Genomic DNA, 19,470 nt, shown 5'->3' with positions numbered 1-19,470 from the left:
GAAGTAAATCAGGTGATGCTGCAGGAATTAGATTAGGAAATGAGATGCTTAAGCTGGTACATGAGGTTTGCTGTTTGGACAGTAAAATAACTGATGATGGTGGAAGTAGAGACGATCTAAAATGTAAAATGACAATGGCAAGAAAAGCATTTCTGGAGAAGAGAAATCTGTTAACATCGAATGTAGATTTAAGTATGAGGAAATCTTTTCTGAAAGTAGTGTGCAGTGTAGCCATGTAAGGAAGTAAAACATGAATGATAAACAGTTTAGACAAAAAGAGAATAGAAGCTTTCGAAATGTGGCGCTACTGAAGAATACTGAAGGTTAGGTGAGTGCAATGCGTAACTAATGAGGAGGTACTAAATAGAATTGGGGAGAAGAGGAATTTGTGGTACAAGTTGACTAGAAGAAGGGACCGGTTGGTAGGACATGTTCTGAGGCATCAGGGGATCACCATGTTAGTGCTGGAGGCAATTGTGGAGGGTGAAAGTCGTAGAGGGAGACCAAGAGATGAATACACTAAGCAGGTTCTGAAGGATGTAGGTTGCAGTAGGTACTGGGAGATGAAGAAGCTTGCACAGGATAGAGTAGCATGGAGAGCTGCATCAAACCAGTCTCAGGACTGAATACCACAACAACAAATATCCATACGCATTTAAGGATAAGTTCAAATGGTTCAAATTGCTCTGAGCACTATGGGACTTAACATCTGAGGTCATCAGTCCCCTAGAACTTAGAACTACTTAAACCTGACTAACCTAAGGACATCGCAAACATCCATGCCCGAGGCAGGATTCGAACCTGCGACCGTAGCAGTCGCGCGGTTCCAGACTGTAGCGCCTTTAACCGCTTGGCCACTCCTGCCGGCTAAGGATAAGTCTTTCAAATTTAAAACGTCAGTTTTTTTTAAAAAAAATCTCTGTTTTCTTGTAATCTAGAAATTCTCTTAACCTATTTTAGTACTTTAATGCACTTTCCTAATATTTTCACCGAATCATCGTAGTATAGCTTATGACGTAGGCTTCGTGTGTGCGATAATGGAAACATATCACATGGTTTTTAAATTACCTAGTAGTTGGGCGGGACGCAGTAAACCGGTGACTTTCGACTTGTGATCCAACGGGCAGAATTCAGAGCAGCCGAACCTCTTGGCCATGGATGAGAAATTTCAAGGTCTGTTTGTCGGCGTCCACCTGGACTACCTTGGAATCAGGATTGTGTGCACGAGAGCAATGCGTTGATTAAAGCAGCTATGTATTCAGGAGGTGAGCCCACATATTGCCTTAGCAGAAGAAGTTAATAACAATGTATCGATACGTTTGGTATTTCCAACCTTTGAGCTATTTTGATGCGTTGGATGGGGACGGGTCACTTGGGGGTAGCCGAATGACTTTTCTGGTTGAGAGTGAAATTTATACGCGTCATTTCTGTGAGGGACTAGTGAATAATTTGAATGTTGGATGAAAGTTAGGAAAAGATATTAGTAGAAGGAAAGAAATTTAAAGTTGGCAGAAAGAAAACAAAAACATGTAAAATAAAATGTGTGGAAAGTAAGAGAACAGCTAAACATACAAAGAAGAGCAGCACGTTTCGTCGCAGTGTTGCAGACGCTGCATGAGAGGCATCTGCATTATTGAGTGGTTTATTGTTAAAGTTCTGAGAGCGTGCATTCCTGGAAGAGTCAGCCTACATATTGTTTGCTCCTACGTATATTTTGCTTACCGCAAGATGGTGGTAAGACTTAGAAACATTTAATCCCACACTGGAGTTTGCTAGCCTAGCTATTGTTGTTCTTGCGAACCATTCGGGCCAGGAACAGAAAAGGGAGCGAGGGGGGGGGGGGGGGAGTGACAAAAGTACCCACCGCCAGACTCCGAAGTTGCTTGGGGGGTATAGATGTGATCGTAGCGCCATAGTGTTGTAATGGTAAAGTCGTTAGTCGGAATCCCGATAACACAATTTTTTTACTTTTATTTAAATTCACTTTTACTAACAAATAGGAATGTTAATTATCAAATACTGAATCATAATTTTTCCATAAGGACATTTTTCTATTTTTCATTACTGACAGCATGGAAATGCCTGTATTGGCGATGCATTAAAATGTACTGAGTAAAATACGCAACGTCTAATACAAAATAAAATACCTCTTTTCCTTCTAGTGATTAAACAGTATTATTGATGTGTACAAGCGTTTTTCTTTTAACAATAAATTACTGTGCATGTCTCTATGATATTTAAATTTATCTTCAGATGGTTAGTAATTGAAAATAAGAAGCCGTTATTTTTTAAAAAGTTGTGATTCAGTATTTTTTTAGTTAACACCTCTGTTTGTTACTGTATTGGGAATTTAAGCGATAGTTAAAAGAAGTTGACGCTGTTGAGAGCTGAACTGCGGACTTCCCGTTTATGAATCTTGTCTTACACTACACAGTTAATTACCAGCGACCACATTAACAATTTACAAATGCCTTGTAGTTCACCATGTTCGAAAATATTCTAATCTTCAGTGCCGATTTTTTCTAGTTGTTTTGAGAACTGCTTTCGATGTCCGTGCATTGACCCTGAAATCCTGTAAGGTCCCCTCTGTCAGTTTCAAAAGGTCGATTTCTTCTTCTGCGGCAGTCTGGAGTTCGACGCAACAGGTGTGCACCTCATTCGCCACAAGCCGAGTATCCAGCAGGTGTCGTACATAATAAGGCAACTGCAATCTGCATTGAATGGCTCGTTAAGCGTGTAGTGGGGCCGAGCTGAATGTTTAGGGGAAAAAAGGCGAAACTTTTGACATTTTGGTCGGTCTTTGCCTTCAACTTGTGTTGACAACATACCTCGCCAGGTTTAGAAGATCAGAGAGTGTATGCGTATTGTGAGCGAGGCAGAACGGTGCTGGAGATGCTAACATAAATGAGAAAGGCGAGTAAAGATAATGCAGTTAGTATGAGATTACCTTCGGAAAATATTTCATCCACACAATCCCGAGGATAACAAAGGCAGGTAAGTGCAAAAACTATAGCAGCATCAGATTAATGGCCCATGCATACAAGTTGCTAAGAAGAATGGTACACAAAGAATCGAAGAATGATACACAGAGAAACATGAAGGGAAATTGATCATTTACTAGATGACGAAACGTTTGCCGCTAAGAATGGTGAAGGTACCAGAGGGCAAGTTATGACGTTGGCTTGATAATGGAAGTAAAACTCCAGAAAAATCAAGACACTTTCGTCGGATTTGTCTATCTAGAAAAGGCGTTTGACAAAGTTAAATTGTGCAAGATGTTAGAAATTTCCACAAAAATAGCAGCATGTTATAAGAAAAGACGGATAATGTAATACATGTGCAAGAACCATGAGGAAAGACCAAGAACGAAGTCTTCAGACTAAAAAGGAAATGAGACAGTGATGCTGTCTTTCGCCACTACTATTCAATCTGAATACAGGAGAAGCAGTGATAGAAGTAAAAGAAAAGTTCCACAGTGGGGTTAACGTTCAGGGTGAAAGAATATCAGTAAAAAGATTCACAGATGACATTGTTATCCTCAGTGAAAGTGAAGCAAAAATGCAGGATCTGTGTAGTATAATGAACAGTGTAATGAGGACAAGCAATAGAATACTATAAGTAATAGCAGACATTAGGTTAGTGATAAACTTTATATATATATATATATATATAACGGGTATAAGTGCAAGTATTTCCATCGGTGACCACAGAACATTACACCAATACTTACTTTATTTTCAGCCTAGTAATTATAGCCATTACAAGTCATATGTTTTTAGGTTGGGTAGTACAAATACTTGTGGCAAGAGCGACCCATTAATTTTTTTTTACTCCCCTGGACAGTGGGTCACATGGTTGAAGTGTGGACGCAAAACGGTTGGTGTATACTGACAGGTGTAGTCAACCTGCAGTTAGTGTGCAGCTATGGCCATGCAGAAAACATCAGGTTGTAAAGTTAGGGACCTTTTTGTGGGAAGGATGTTCAACTCAAGAGAAAAACAACTAGCACAGTGATGTGTGTACATATTAAGATACCACATACAAAAATATCTGCACATAAACCCATATATATATATATATATATATATGCGCAAATATTTTAATATGTGGTACCTCAATATGTACACCCACCACTGTGCTAGTTGTCATACACACACACACATACATATATATATATATATATATATATATATATATATATATATATATATATATATATATATGTATAAAGACGAGTCAGAACTCCACCTACACTCTTTTATACGTGGTGGTATGGACTAAAACCAGAAAGAAATCTCAACACACTGTCACGAAAATGCATGCCTTCAGAGATACAAGCACTTGTTTACCTTCGCTACCATCACACACATCTCTCCCAGTGAAAACTCGTTGCTCTCCGTAGTATGAGGGGCGGTAGTATGGACCAAGACAAGAAAACATGGGCTCTAAAGTGCATACCCTAAGGGTCATGAGCATTTGTTCATCTGTACCCTGCAGAACACATCTGCTAAAGAAGTGCTCGTATCTCTTAAGGTATGCACTTTAAAGCCCCGTGTTTTCTCGTTTTGCTCCATACTACCGCCCCTCAAAACATGGAAAGCAAAGAGCTTGCCGTAGAAGACACCTGTCTGACTGTAGCAGAGATAAACACGGATGTATAGCTCTTAAGATGTGGGTTTTAGAGCCCATGTTTGTCAGGCATTTTTTCTTGTTTCGCTCCATACCACCACCTCCGAAACTTTGTCAGTGGAGTTCTGGATCACTTTGTACACATTCTGGGTGCAAGTGATGCTTTTAGAGGTATGACTGATGATGACCGAAAGAAAGAAATTTCGCAATATGGCGTGGAGAGCTACTTGGCCAACACAATGCTTACATATACGGGATTTCTTCAACTCTGTTACGTCACATGTGAAAATCCATCCCAGTGGTAGCAAATGTCCTTCCATGAGTGTCAGTAAACTTTTTTAGGCAGAGCACGAGAGAGAAGTCATAACCGAACTGTGCTCAGTTTGCTACTAATGGGAGGCAAATGGTACAATTCAGCATCCTGCATAATGACAAACCGACTCAGGAGCTTGTGTTCTGGAACTCCTTTCGAACACGACTGAACACATGTTGTTGATGGGAGGAAATCGTGAAGTGCAAAACTAACTTCGGTAGTACTGCACAGGAGCGTTATATGGGCGTTACTATGCACTACACACACACACACACACACACACACACACACACACACACAATACTATTGTATATGACAACAGGACTGATTTGATAGTCATTGAAGGGAGGTTGAATGCTCGCCAGTATGTGGCAAGAATATTAAACCTTGCTATCATTCTCTTCATAAGCGGGCTACCAAACGGCATACTCCAGCAGGATAACGCAAGACTCCACATCGCACTCCACACCACAGACAGCGGCATGCGTGATCACGTAATCTGTCGCCCACAGACCACGTCTGGAATGCGATGGGAGAGCCTACACTACCATACGAATCTCGAGTCAACAGTCGTCACCAAATCACACAGCACGTCTCTCAGGCATGGTAAAAACTTCCTCAAGGTGACGTTCGGAGGCTGTGTGCTCACGTGCCAGAACTAATCCGACGATGTATTCGAAACCATGGGAGTCGCATCTCATGCTTATGTTGGAGATCAATTACCGATGGAATGATATCTCAATTACTTAATACCTTTTTTGAAGGACACCATCTTTACGCCATATTTTTATTACACTACTGGAATTGCGGCCTTAGGCCATTATCAAATGATATTATGGCTTTAAACCACGTCAACGCAATGTAAGCTTAAAGCCATAATATCACTTGATAATGGCGTAAGGCCAAAACTGCAATAGTGTAGTAAAAACCTATAGCAGTCAGTGGCGTAAAGATGATGGCCTTCAAAAAGTTCTGTATGACTTCACAGTCCCAGCTACAATAATTAATACCGATCACGCGATGAGCGCAAATACCAAGACTACGCCGGCCGGTGTGGCCGTGCGGTTCTAGGCGCTTCAGTCTGGACCCGCGTGACCGCTACGGTCGCAGGTTCGAGTCCTGCCTCGGGCATGGATGTGTGTCATGTCCCTAGGTTAGTCAGGTTTAAGTAGTTCTAAGTTCTAGGGGACTCATTACCACAGATGTTAAGTCCCATAGTGCTAAGAGCCATTTGAACCATTTTGAACCCAGACTACACTCATCCAGTGTTGGATAGTGACAGCACTTCCCGTCTTCCAACAAACTTTGAAAAATACTGTCAAGTGTTTTCTAAAATTTTAATAGTTTACCCACTTGATGCCGAATTTTTAACACATTAACTTATTTGTAAAGTAATCAGACATCTGAAACTGTTTCATTCATGATTAGAATTCTTAAGGAATTGGGGGTGTTGGGTTCAAAATGGTTCAAATGGCTCTGAGCACTATGCGACTTAACTTCTGAGGTCATCGGTCTCCTAGAACTTAGAACTACTTAAACGTAACTAACCTAAGGATATCACACACATCCATGCCCGAGGCAGGATTCGAACCTGCGGCTGTAGCGGTCGCTCGGTTCCAGACTGTAGCGCGTAGAACCGCACGGCCACTTCAGCCAGCCAAATGAAACCCACTGAAAAAAAAAAGTTCCCATTGGAGCTGGGTTAAGCGAAAAAGTCTTCACACTAAAATGTAGATGGAGTTAAAAGGCAGTGAAATGGCCCGTATATGGCTAATGCTATGTGGCGTCGAACCATTACGACCAAATGCGAAAAATAAGTGAATAAATATAAAGGGGCCACCATACAGTTGGTGGTTGGGGTGCTCACATGCCTGAAGACGACGCACTGAAGCGTTGAAACTGGTAGCGACAAAATAAAATCATAAAGACGGCTGTAGGTATTTTTATTTCTTTGTCACGAAAAAGTTTCCTTTCGGAGGCCGTACATTCCACACTGGGTGTGCCAATCAGGCAAAATCGCTGTGAGCATTTCCTAGACGTTTCACCTCAATTGCACGCCGTAATTTCTCCAGCACTGCGCAGTACCGTTCCCCAGTGGCGGACACACATTCCCCGATGAGTGTCGGCAGAAAAAACAAAATCACGTTGATCCTGTTTTGATGCATTTCGTAATAGCGTCGCCACAGTACATGTTTCCCTATTTACCGCACACGAATCCCACACTTATTCCTTGCTAACACGTCGGTGCTTATATACCGGCATCGGAGTCGAGCTATGTTGCATATACACTGCAGCAGCTCCCTAAAACGTTTTTAATCGCCTCTTATACTTAAAAAAAAGGAAAACTTTTGCAAAGGTACCTATCAATGGAGAGGTATCAGTCGATTTTGGCCTACTCTCGCCAAAACAGACTTGTTCATTTCTAACGGTGTCCTATCTGATTATGTACATTGACAACATTAGATACTTCATATAGTGATATCTTAATAGTCGATGATGCGGTATAGTGACAAATGGTACTTGTTCGCTGCAATTATTCTTTGCGAGATACGGGATATGAATGAAGAAAGGTTGAGAAGTTTTGTAATACGTACAGCGGTTCACAGTCAGAACCAGCAAAGACCAAAAAAAGTGTAAAAGTTCTCCATAAAAGATAGCTCGTTTATGCATATTAACAGCATTAGAGTTTCTGTTAGGACGTTACTTTTGATACTGTAGAACTTTCGCGCTGCACATTAAAAATATTCATCCAGTTGATCTCCTATATTACAGATGCTCTCCATATGGTTCCATCATGGTCAATGATGGACTCTGTGGTACGCTGTCGGTTGCATTTCGGAAATCTAGCGAGGTGGGATCCACCTCTACATCCCCATCGGTATTGTCTACGAACCAAGCAAGGTGTAAGATGTGTGTTCACTTCTTGAGAAATCTCGTAACACGTGGACAGTTGCATGGCCAATACGAAAAAAAAGATAACTCTACATTTACAACATTAGAGATCATATTACACTTCGTAGGGCCACATACGGTGGGTTATTTTCGCATCTCCGAAGCATTCACCGTCCAGTAGCACCTACTGGTTTCTACTATACAAATAAAAAATAAATCTCATATTTACGAAGATACTCCGTATGTTCTGTATCTCGGTTACTTGTCAACGATGTGGTACAGTGTTCTAACGGAAATCTAAGAAGACTGGATCTGTGCGACATCTTGTATACGAATGAAAGCTAAGTGAGTTTCGAAGCTTGAGAAATCTTGTAATACGTAGGCACCCGCATGGACAGTACGAAAAAAAAGATAGCTGGATTATGCACATTTATAACTTTATAGAGATCATATTACGATTTCTAGGAGCACATACAGTGTGTAAATTTCACATCTGTGGAACATTCGTCGCCTCCAGTAATACGTACTGGTTTCTGTCTTACTAAGAACAAGTGAATTCATATTTACGAAGATAGTACACTCCGTATCTGAGTGGCTTGTCAGCGATGTAGTATATTGTCCAACACCTAACGGCAGTCTAGGAGGACTCAACCTTTGCAACATTTTGTGCACGAATGAAAACAAGATGAGTTTCGAAACCTGAGAAATCTTGTAATACGTAGGCAGCAGGATGGTCAATACGAAAAAAAAAGATAGCTAAGATAGCTCGATTATGTACATTTATAACTTTAGAGATCATATTTAGCTTTCTAGGAGCACATACAGTGTGTAAATTTCACATCTGTGGAACATTCGTCGCCTCCAGTAATACGTACTGGTTTCTGTTGTACAAATGACAAGTGAATCTCATATTTACGAAGATAGTACACCCCGTATCTGAGTGGCTTGTCAACTATATGGTACTGTGTCCAGCATCTAACGGCGGTCTGGAAGGACAGAATCTTTGCAACAGTTTCTGCACGAATGAAAACAAAATGAGTTTCGAAGCTTGAGAAATCTTGTAATACGTAGGCGCCCGCATGGACAGTACGAGAAAAAAAAAGAAAGCTCGATTACGCACATTTATAACTTTAGAGATCATATTTCGCTTTCTAGGAGCACATACGGTGTGCAACTTTCGCATCTGTGGAACATTCGTCGCCTCCAGTAATACGTACTGGTTTCTGTTGTACCAATAACAAGTGAATCTCATATTTACGAAGATAGTACACTCCGTTATCTGAGTGACTTGTCAACGATATGGTACTGTGTCCAACACCTAACGGGGCAGTCTAGGACGACTAAATCTTTGCAACATTTTGAGCACGAATGAAATAAAGTGAGTTTCGAAGCTTGAGAAATCTTGTAATACATCGATAGCCGCATGGTCAAGACGAGCGAAACGTAAAAATTGTTGAACACTTAAAAACAAAAAAAAGCAAAAACAAAAAAATCAAAATTAAAAAAATAAATCAGGTAACTGGAAAGCTAGGTGATGTGTTATGGTCAGCGCTCGACGAATTGCTGCAGTGTGGAACTCCTTAGCGACATATAGGAAGACGTCAACTACCTGTTCACCTGTTGCTATTGTTCGCGAGACCTCGTGTGCAAAATAAGCAAGATCTGGAGTAATCTTGTAATGCGGCTGGACAGACAACAGGAGCGAATGCCAAAAAAAACACAAGCAAGTAAACAAGTACTTTGAAACAGAGACAGGAATAGCTGCAGAGCCAGAGGTAGAGAGCAGGATGGCAGCGCTTGTGGGGTACTCACGCCAACACGGCCTTGTTCATTTCTCGCGGCGTCCTCTTACGGTGGCGATCGACGAAAGACTGAAAGTGGGCGCCGGGTTGCAGCCGCTCTTATAACCTCCCCCACCAGGTGCGGGCCAAACTCTCGGCTCGGCCTTTCTCTCTAGCTGTGTGGTGGTCGGGCGGCGGGCGCGGGGTATTTCTCTCTGGCTGTCTCTGTCTCTCTCTCTCCCTCTCTCCCCCCCTTCCACGAGAGCCTTCTCTGGCACCACTGTGTGTGTCTCCCTCCCATCCCCTCCCCCCTTTCCAACCTCCCTCAAACCTCCCCTCTAATCTGTTTCTCCGTAGCGCCTTCGAGCGCGTTCCAATCTCTCTCTCTCTCTCTCTCTCTGTCTCCGCGGATGTGCTGCGGTGTCTCCACGGGAGAACCCGATGTGTCAAACACTTTGCCCTGGCGCTACCGTCTCGCCACGAATTCGGCACTGAAAAAACTCCCCCCCCTCTGTGCTCCATACCAAAGCCTGGACATCGGCGAGACCGGTAACGAGTTGTTTAGAACTACTTCATAATTTTAAACACGGCTGAAGCAGCAACTGTTCAAAATCTTTACGGGAAATGATAACAGCCAGACAGTTGCAGGATAAAGATTTATTGAAATCCTTGATCACGGTTTCGGTATATCTAAATATACCTTTGCAACTTCTAACAACCCTACCACAACAAAAGGTCAAACACTGCATTTTCGGGCAACAACAAAGTTATTATGTGGCAGGTGTTATTAGAGCACAGTTAATAAAGTCATTTCACGTAAAAATGAATAAACTATGCACTCATCTTTTCGTAATTCCCACGCTGGTCTCGTTGTAAAATCATGGCTCAATCGTCGAAAATCTAGGTGGTGATGATTCGACGCTCGGATGCAAAGAGGTCTAGGTTTTATTCTGCGATATTCAAAAGTTTTGTAGATGCTCTTCACAATCCATTCTTGAAGATTACACTTTTGCAGGACAATGGTGATGTAAAAAAATAATCAGCACTCACAATTTATGTTACACTTCTTTTTTATTACTTTCGCTGCAATATCACGTAACATCAACAAAAGCAAAACGAGGATAAAGGAATGTAGTCAAATTAAATCGGGTGATGCTGAGGGAATTAGATTAGGAAATGAGACACTTAAAGTAGTAAAGGAGTTTTGCTATTTAGGGAGTAAAATAACTGATGATGGTCGAAGTAGAGAGGATATAAAATGTAGACTGGCAATGGCAAGGAAAGCGTTTCTGAAGAAGAGAAATTTGTTAACATCGAGTATAGATTTAAGTGTCAGGAAGTCGTTGCTGAAAGTATTTGTATGGAGTGTAACCATGTATGGAAGTGAAACATGGACGATAACTAGTTTGGACAAGAAGAGAATAGAAGCTTTCGAAATGTGGTGCTACAGAAGAATGCTGAAGATAAGGTGGGCAGATCACGTAACTAATGAGGAGGTACTGAATAGGATTGGGGAGAAGAGAAGTTTGTGGCACAACTTGACTAGAAGTAGGGATCGGTTGGTAGGACATGTTTTGAGGCATCAAGGGATCACAAATTTAGCATTGGAGGGCAGCGTGGAGGGTAAAAATCGTAGAGGGAGACCAAGAGATGAATACACTAAGCAGATTCAGAAGGATGTGGGTTGCAGTAGGTACTGGGAGATGAAGAAGCTTGCACATGATAGAGTAGCATGGAGAGCTGCATCAAACCAGTCTCAGGACTGAAAACCACAACAACAACAACAACAACATCACGTAACACACAAAACATCACTTCACAATACAAAACATACTTGAAAACATCTTCCTCACTGTTTAAGTTCACATTTTATAAACTGGCTACAATATGCGTCTTTCCCACATGACATCCAAGACTTGACTTTTTCAAGGTCCGACTCTCTAACAACCAATAATCGCTTACGCGCCCAAAAATCAGAGTTACAAAAACGTCAAAGATCATGGTGACAAAAGAAAGAATAGACATAAGAATAATATCATTGCAATACAAACATATCGATGTATCAAAGTACCTCTACATTAATGAAATCAAATCTGAATGTTGTCTCAGAAACATGTTAACTACTTTACAGAAACACAATAGAATATTGCTGGTATCGAGAGGTTCAGGTGAGCTGCCGTAATGGTTACGTAATTCAAGTACCATTACAAACTTCACTCGGGCTTGTACACAACCTTTTATCGTGACTAGTCTCCAAAAGAGGTTCGGTTGTGCACAGTTGCATTCGCGCCCTATATTGAGTAAATAGCCGGCCTAAGTACAGCAGTGAATGAATTCAAGTATTTGTCTAAATCACGATCGTTTACAAATGATTTACACCGACAACAGTTTAGAATGTAAACGTTTTTATTTCACTAAATCTCATCCACAATACAAACTGATGGCCTCGTGACACTATGTCGGCGACTCTTAGCCCGCACCGACCTTACTGCACCGACGGACCACGATCGAAAGACCACGACCTTTGTCCCCTATCCCATGTCCAGAGTCCGGTCACGTGACACTACATTAGGCAAATATATTATTTCTAAACATGGCCATCATGCATTTACAATGCTACAATATTAAAATACGTAAAACTAAATACCTTCATCTACATCTACATCTACATCTACATGATTACTCTGCAATTCACATTTAAGTGCTTGGCAGAGGGTTCATCGAACCACAATCATACTATCTCTTTACCATTCCACTCCCGAACAGCGCGCGGGAAAAACGAACACCTAAACCTTTCTCTTCGAGCTCTGATTTCTCTTATTTTATTTTGATGATCATTCCTACCTATATAGGTTGGGCTCAACAAAATATTTTCGCATTCGGAAGAGAAAGTTGGTGACTGAAATTTCGTAAATAGATCTCGCCGCGACGAAAAACGTCTTTGCTTTAATGACTTCCATCCCAAATCGCGTATCATATCTGCCACACTCTCTCCCCTATTACGTGATAATACAAAACGAGCAGCCCTTTTTTGCATCCTTTCGGTGTCCTCCGTCAATGCCACCTGGTAAGGATCCCACACCGCGCAGCAATATTCTAACAGAGGACGAACGAGTGTAGTGTAAGCTGTCTCTTTAGTGGACTTGTTGCATCTTCTATGTGTCCAATTAAACGCAACCTTTGGCTCGCCTTCCCCACAATATTATCTATGTGGTCTTTCCAACTGAAGTTGTTCGTGATTTTAACATTCAGGTACTTAGTTGAATTGACAGCCTCGAGAATTGTACTATTTATCGAGTAATCGAATTCCAACGGATTTCTTTTGGAACTCGTGTGGATCACCTCACACTTTTCGTTATTTAGCGTCAACTGCCACCTGCCACACCATACAGCAATCTTTTCTAAATCGCTTTGCAGCTGATACTGGTCTTCGGATGACCTTACTAGACGGTAAATTACAGCATCATGTGCGAACAACCTAAGAGAACTGCTCAGATTGTCACCCAGGTCATTTTTATAGATCAGGAACAGCAGAGGTCCCAGGACGCTTCCCTGGGGAACGCCTGATATCACTTCAGTTTTACTCGACGATTTGCTGTCTATTACTACGAACTGCGACCTTCCTGACAGGAAATCACGAATCCAGTCGCACAACTGAGACGATACCCCATAGGCCCGCAGCTTGATTAGAAGTCGCTTGTGAGGAACGGTGTCAAAAGCTTTCCGGAAATCCAGAAATACGGAATCAACTTGAGATCCCCTGTGGATAGCGGCCATTACTTCGTGCGAATAAAGAGCTAGCTGCGTTTTTGTAGACAATCATCAGATTATTTACATATTTAAGAGCACTCCACTTTTTGGCAGTTTCACCCCTCTTCTTTTGTTGAATCACGTCTTTGCCTAAAAGGTGTGGCATACGAAATACTCATTCTGCTCTACATAGATCGAAAACTGACCAGTACCTTCACAATAGAAGACTATAACTTTTTATGCAGAGGTTATCAAACATCCTTACAACTTAATTTTTATATAAAACATGTTCATTAATGTCCAAAATATTATCCCTGCTACTATGATTTAAATTTGAGTTTTCAACTATTTAGAAGAGCTCTTATGTTTATGGAGTACTCCTATTTCAGTGATCAGATACCCAGCAAATCCAATGATTAGCAAGACAAGCACACCTTACATTATTAACATATGTGCCAAGTTATGCAATGAGACATAGGCAATTATTTAACTAAGTACCAATACCACCGTCATACCTTAGCAAAAGAATCTTGCTGAAAACCCAAGGAAATTCTGGTCTTACGTAAAATCGGTAAGCGCGTCGAAGGCTTCCATCCAGTCACTCACTGATCAGTGTGGCCTGGGAACGGAAGACAGCAAAACGAAAGCTGAAATTTTAAATTTAGCGTTTGAGAAATCTTTCACGCAGGAGGATCGTACAAACATATCGCCGTTTGAGTCTCGTACAGATTCCCTTGTGGAGGACATAGTGATAGACATCCCTGGGGTTGTGAAGCAGCTGAATGGGTTGAAAATAAATAAATCGCCAGGTCCTGATGGGATTCCAATTCGGTTTTACAGAGAGTACTCCATTGGCTCCTTACTTGTTGTTGTGTGGTCTTCAGTCCAGAGACTGGTTTGATGCAGCTCTCCATGCTACTCTATCCTGTGCAAGCTTCTTCATCTCCCAGTACCTACTGCAGCCTACATCCTTCTGAATCTGTTTAGCGTATTCATCTCTTGGTCTCCCTCTGCGATTTTTACCCTCCACGCTGCCCTAAATTGGTGATCCCTTGTTGCCTGAGAATATGTCCTACCAACCGATCCCTTCTTCTAGTCAAATTGTGCCACAAACTTCTCTTCTCCCCAACCCTGTTCAATACCACCTTATTAGTTATATGATCTACCCATCTAATCTTCAGCATTCTTCTGTAGCACCACATTTCGAAAGCTTCTATTCTCTTCTTGTCCAAACTAGTTATCGTCCATTATTTCACTTCCATACGTGGCTACACTCCATACAAATACTTTCAGAAACGACTTCCTCACACTTAAATCTATACTCGATGTTAACAAATTTCTCTTCTTCAGAAACGATTTCCTTGCCATTACCAGTCTACATTTCATATCCTCTCTACTTCGACCATCATCAGTTATTTTGCTCCCCAAATAGCAAAACTCTTTTACTACTTTAAGTGTCTCATTTCCTAACCTAATTCCCTCAGCATCACCCGACTTAATTCGACTACATTCCAATATCCTTTTTTTTGCTTTTGTTGATGTTCATCTTATACCCTCCTTTCAAGACACCGTCCATTCCGTTCAACTGCTCTTCCAAGTCCTTTGCTGTCTCTGGCAGAATTACAATCTCATCGGCGAACCTCAAAGTTTTTATTTCTTCTCCATGGATTTTAATTCACTCCGAATTTTTCTTTTCTTTCCTTCACTGCTTGCTCAATATACAGATTGAATAACATCAGGGATAGGCTACAACCCTGTCTCACTCCCTTCTCAACCACTGCTTCCCTTTCATGTCCCTCGACTCCTATAACTGCCATCTGGTTTCTGTACAAATTGTAAATAGCCTTTCGCTCCCTATATTTTACCCCTGCCACCTTCAGAATATGAAAGAGAGTATTCCAGTCAACATTGTCAAAAGCTTTCTCTAAGTCTACAAATGCTAGAAACGTAGGTTTGCCTTTCCTTAATCTTTCTTCTAAGATAAGTCGTAAGGTCAGTATTGCCTCACGTGTTCCAACATTTCTGCGGAATCCAAACTGATGTTCCCCGAGGTCGGCTTCTACCAGTTTTTCCATTCGTCTGTAAAGAATTCTCGTTAGTATTTTGCAGCTGTGACTTATTAAACCGATAGTTCGGTAATTTTCACATCTGTCAACACCTGCTCTCTTTGGGATTGGAATTATTATATTCTTCTTGAAGTCTGAGGGTATTTCGCCTGTCTCATACGTCTTGCACACCAGATGGTAGAGTTTTGTCAGGACTGGCTCTCCCAAGGCTATCAGTAGTTCTAATGGAATGTTGTCTACTCCCGGGGACTTGTTTTGATTTAGGTCTTTCACTGCTCTATCAAACTCTTCACACAGTATCATAACTCCCATTTCATCTTCATCTACATCCTCTTCCATTTCTATAATATTGTCCTCAAGTACATCGCCTCTGTATAGACCCTCTATATACTCCTTCCACCGTTCTGCTTTCCCTTCTTTGCTTAGAACTGGGTTTCCATCTGAGCTCTTGATGTTCATACAAGTGGTTCTCTTTTCTCCAAAGGTCTCTTTAATTTTCCTGTAGGCAGTATCTATCTTACCCCTAGTGAGATAAGCCTCTACATCCTTACATTTGTCCTCTAGCCATCCCTGCTTAGCCATTTTGCACTTCCTGTCGACCTCATTTTTGAGACGTTTGTATTCCTTTTTGCCTGCTTCATTTGCTGCATTTTTGTATTTTCTCCTTTCATCACTTAAATTCAGTATCTCTTCTGTTACCCAAGGATTTCTACTAGCCCTCGTTTTTTTACCTACTCTGCTGCCTTCACTATTTCATTCCTCAAAGCTACCCATTCTTCTTCTACTGTATTTCTTTCCCCCATTCCTGTCAATTGTTCCTTTATGCTCCCCCTTGAAACTCTCTACAATCTCTGGTTCTTTCAGTTTATCCAGGCCCCATCTCCTCAAATTCCGACCTTTTTGCAGGTTCTTCAGTTTTAGTCTACAGTTCATAACCATTAGATTGTGGTGAGAGTCCACATCTGCCCCTGGAAATGTCTTACAGTTTAAGACCTGGTTCCTAAATCTCTGTATTACCATTATATAATCTCTCTTCTGTTACCCAAGGATTTCTACTAGCCCTCGTCTTTTTACCTACTCTGCTGCCTTCACTATTTCATTCCTCAAAGCTACCCATTCTTCTTCTACTGTATTTCTTTCCCCCATTCCTGTCAATTGTTCCCTTATGCTCCCCCTTGAAACTCTCTACAATCTCTGGTTCTTTCAGTTTATCGAGGTCCCATCTCCTCAAATTCCGACCTTTTTGCAGGTTCTTCAGTTTTAGTCTACAGTTCATAACCATTAGATTGTAGTGAGAGTCCACATCTGCCCCTGGAAATGTCTTACAGTTTAAGACCTGGTTCCTAAATCTCTGTATTACCATTATATAATCTATCTGATACCTTGTAATATCCTCAGGGTTCCTCCATGTATACAACCTTCTTTCATGATTCTTGAACCAAGTGTTAGCTATGATTAAGTTATACTCTGTGCAAAATTCTACCAGGCGGCTTCCTCTTTCATTTCTTAGCCCCAATCCATATTCGCCTACTACGTTTCTTTCTCTTCCTTTTCCTACTGTCGAATTCCAGTCACCCATGACTATTAAATTTTCATCTTCCTTCACTACTTGAATAATTTCTTTGATCTCATGATACATTTCATCAACTTCTTCATCATCTGCAGAGCTAGTTGGCATATAAACTTGTACTACTGTAGTAGGCGTGGGCTTCGTGTCTATCTTGGCCACAATAATGCGTTCACTATGCTGTTTGTAGTAGCTTACCCGCACTCCTATTTTTTTTATTCATTATTAAACCTACTCCTGCATTACCCCTATTTGATTTTGTACTTATAACCCTGCCTTCACCTGACCAAAAGTCTTGTTCCTCCTGTCACCGAACTTCACTAATTCCCACTATATCTAACTTTGACCTATCCATTTCCATTTTTAAATTTTCTAACCTACCTGCCCGATTAAGGGATCTGACTTTCCACGCTCCGATCCGTAGAACGCCAGTTTTCTTTCTCCTGATAACGACATCCTCTTGAGTAGTCCCCGCCCGGAGATCCGAATGGGGGACTATTTTACCTCCGGAATATTTTACCCAAGAGGACGCCATCATCATTTAATCATACAGTAAAGCTGCATGTCCTCGGGAAAAATTACGGCCGTAGTTTCCCCTTGCTTTCAGCCGTTCGCAGTACCAGCACAGCAAGGCCGTCTTGGTTAGTGTTACAAGGCCAGATCAGTCAATCATCCAGACTGTTGCCCCTGCAACTACTGAAAAGGCTGCTGCCCCTCTTCAGGAACCACACGTTTGTCTGGCCTCTCAACAGATACCCCTCCGTTGTTGTTGCACCTACGGTACGGTGATCCGTATCTCTGAGGCACGCAAGCCTCCATGGTTCATGGGGGTTAGCTTGCATTTATCGCGAATCTCTTCCCCCATGTAAAGTCCCGAGCGAGTGGAACGAAGCGCAGGTGTCGCCTGTATATAAAAAGGGTAGAAGGACGGATCCTCAAAATTACAGACCAATATCCTTAACATCGGTTTGTTGCAGGATTCTCGGACATATTCTCAGTTCGAATATAATGAATTTCCTTCAGACAGAGAAGATGCTGTCAATGCATCAGCAAAGCTTTAGAAAGCATGGCTCCTGCGAAACGCAACTCGCCCTTTTTTCCCACGACATCTTGCGAACCTTGGATGAAGGGTGTCAGACGGATGCCATATTCCTTGACTTCCGGAAAGCGTTTGACTCGGTGCCCCACTGCAGACTCCTAACTAAGGTACGAGCATATGGGATTGGTTCCCAAGTATGTGAGTGGCTCGAAGACTTCTTAAGTAATAGAACCCAGTACGTTGTCCTCGACGGTGAGTGTTCATCGGAGGTGAGGATGTCATCTGGAGTGCCCCAGGAAAGTGTTATTTTCTATCTACATAAATGATTTTTTTTTTGGAGGATACAAGATGACTTGGACAGGATTTGTGATTGGTGTAAAGAATGGCAGCTAACTCTAAATACGGATAAATATAAATTAATGCAGATGAATAGGAAAAAGAATCCTGTAATGTTTGAAAACTCCATTAGTAGCGTAGCGCTTGACACAGTCACGTCGATTAAACATTTGGGCGTAACACTGCAGAGCGATATGAAGTGGGACAAGCATGTAATGGCAGTTGTGGGGAAGGCGGATAGTCGTCTTCGGTTCGTTGGTAGAATTATGGAAAGATGTGGTTCATCTGTAAAGGAGACAGCTTATAAAACTCTAATACGACCTACTCTCGAGTACTGCTCGAGCGTTTGGGATCCCTATCAGGTCGGATTGAGGGAGCACATAGAAGCAATTCAGAGGCGGGCTGCTAGATTTGTTTCTGGTAGGTCTGATCGTCACTCGAGTGTTACGGAAATGCTTCAGGAACTCGGGTGGGAGTCTCTAGAGGAAAGGAGGCGTTCTTTGTGTGATTCGCTACTGAGGAAATTTAGAGAACCAGCAACAAAGATAAGATAAGAGAGATTAGGGCTCGTACAGAGGCATATAGGCAGTCATTTTTCCCTCGTTCTGTTTGGGAGTGGAACAGGGAGAGAAGACGCTAGTTGTGGTACGAGGTACCCTCCACCACGCACCGTATGGTGGATTGCGGAGTATGTATGTAGATGTAGATGTAATTCAATGCGAAACTGTTATATTCTGCCTCCTCTCTTTATCAAGAAGGTGCCTGCATAAATACACTCCTGGAAATTGAAATAAGAACACCGTGAATTCATTGTCCCAGGAAGGGGAAACTTTATTGACACATTCCTGGGGTCAGATACATCACATGATCACACTGACAGAACCACAGGCACATAGACACAGGCAACAGAGCATGCACAATGTCGGCACTAGTACAGTGTATATCCACCTTTCGCAGCAATGCAGGCTGCTATTCTCCCATGGAGACGATCGTAGAGATGCTGGATGTAGTCCTGTGGAACGGCTTGCCATGCCATTTCCACCTGGCGCCTCAGTTGGACCAGCGTTCGTGCTGGACGTGCAGACCGCGTGAGACGA

At 41.9% G+C, this 19,470-nt stretch overlaps 1 protein-coding gene and 1 long non-coding RNA gene across 2 annotated transcripts in view; one reads left to right on the top strand and one right to left on the bottom strand.

Annotated features, from left to right (window-relative positions):
• The window catches only part of LOC126427385 (translation initiation factor IF-2-like), a 151,237-nt gene extending 141,438 nt beyond the window's left edge, over nucleotides 1-9,799 (bottom strand). Inside the window, exon 1 of the mRNA XM_050089739.1 lies at nucleotides 9,647-9,799. Within this exon, the coding sequence (XP_049945696.1) occupies nucleotides 9,647-9,666 (20 nt within the window). The 5' untranslated portion in view covers nucleotides 9,667-9,799. The remainder of the gene's footprint in view (nucleotides 1-9,646) is intronic.
• Nucleotides 1-19,470, top strand: part of LOC126427386 (uncharacterized) — an 84,292-nt gene that overhangs the window by 10,843 nt on the left and 53,979 nt on the right. The gene's annotated exons all lie outside the window — the stretch shown is intronic.

The sequence above is a fragment of the Schistocerca serialis genome, chromosome 11 (genome assembly GCF_023864345.2).
Source record: "Schistocerca serialis cubense isolate TAMUIC-IGC-003099 chromosome 11, iqSchSeri2.2, whole genome shotgun sequence".
Lineage (NCBI taxonomy): Eukaryota > Metazoa > Arthropoda > Insecta > Orthoptera > Acrididae > Schistocerca > Schistocerca serialis.
The sequence above is the reverse complement of the archived record's forward strand: the minus strand, read 5'-3'. Positions and strand labels throughout refer to the sequence as shown.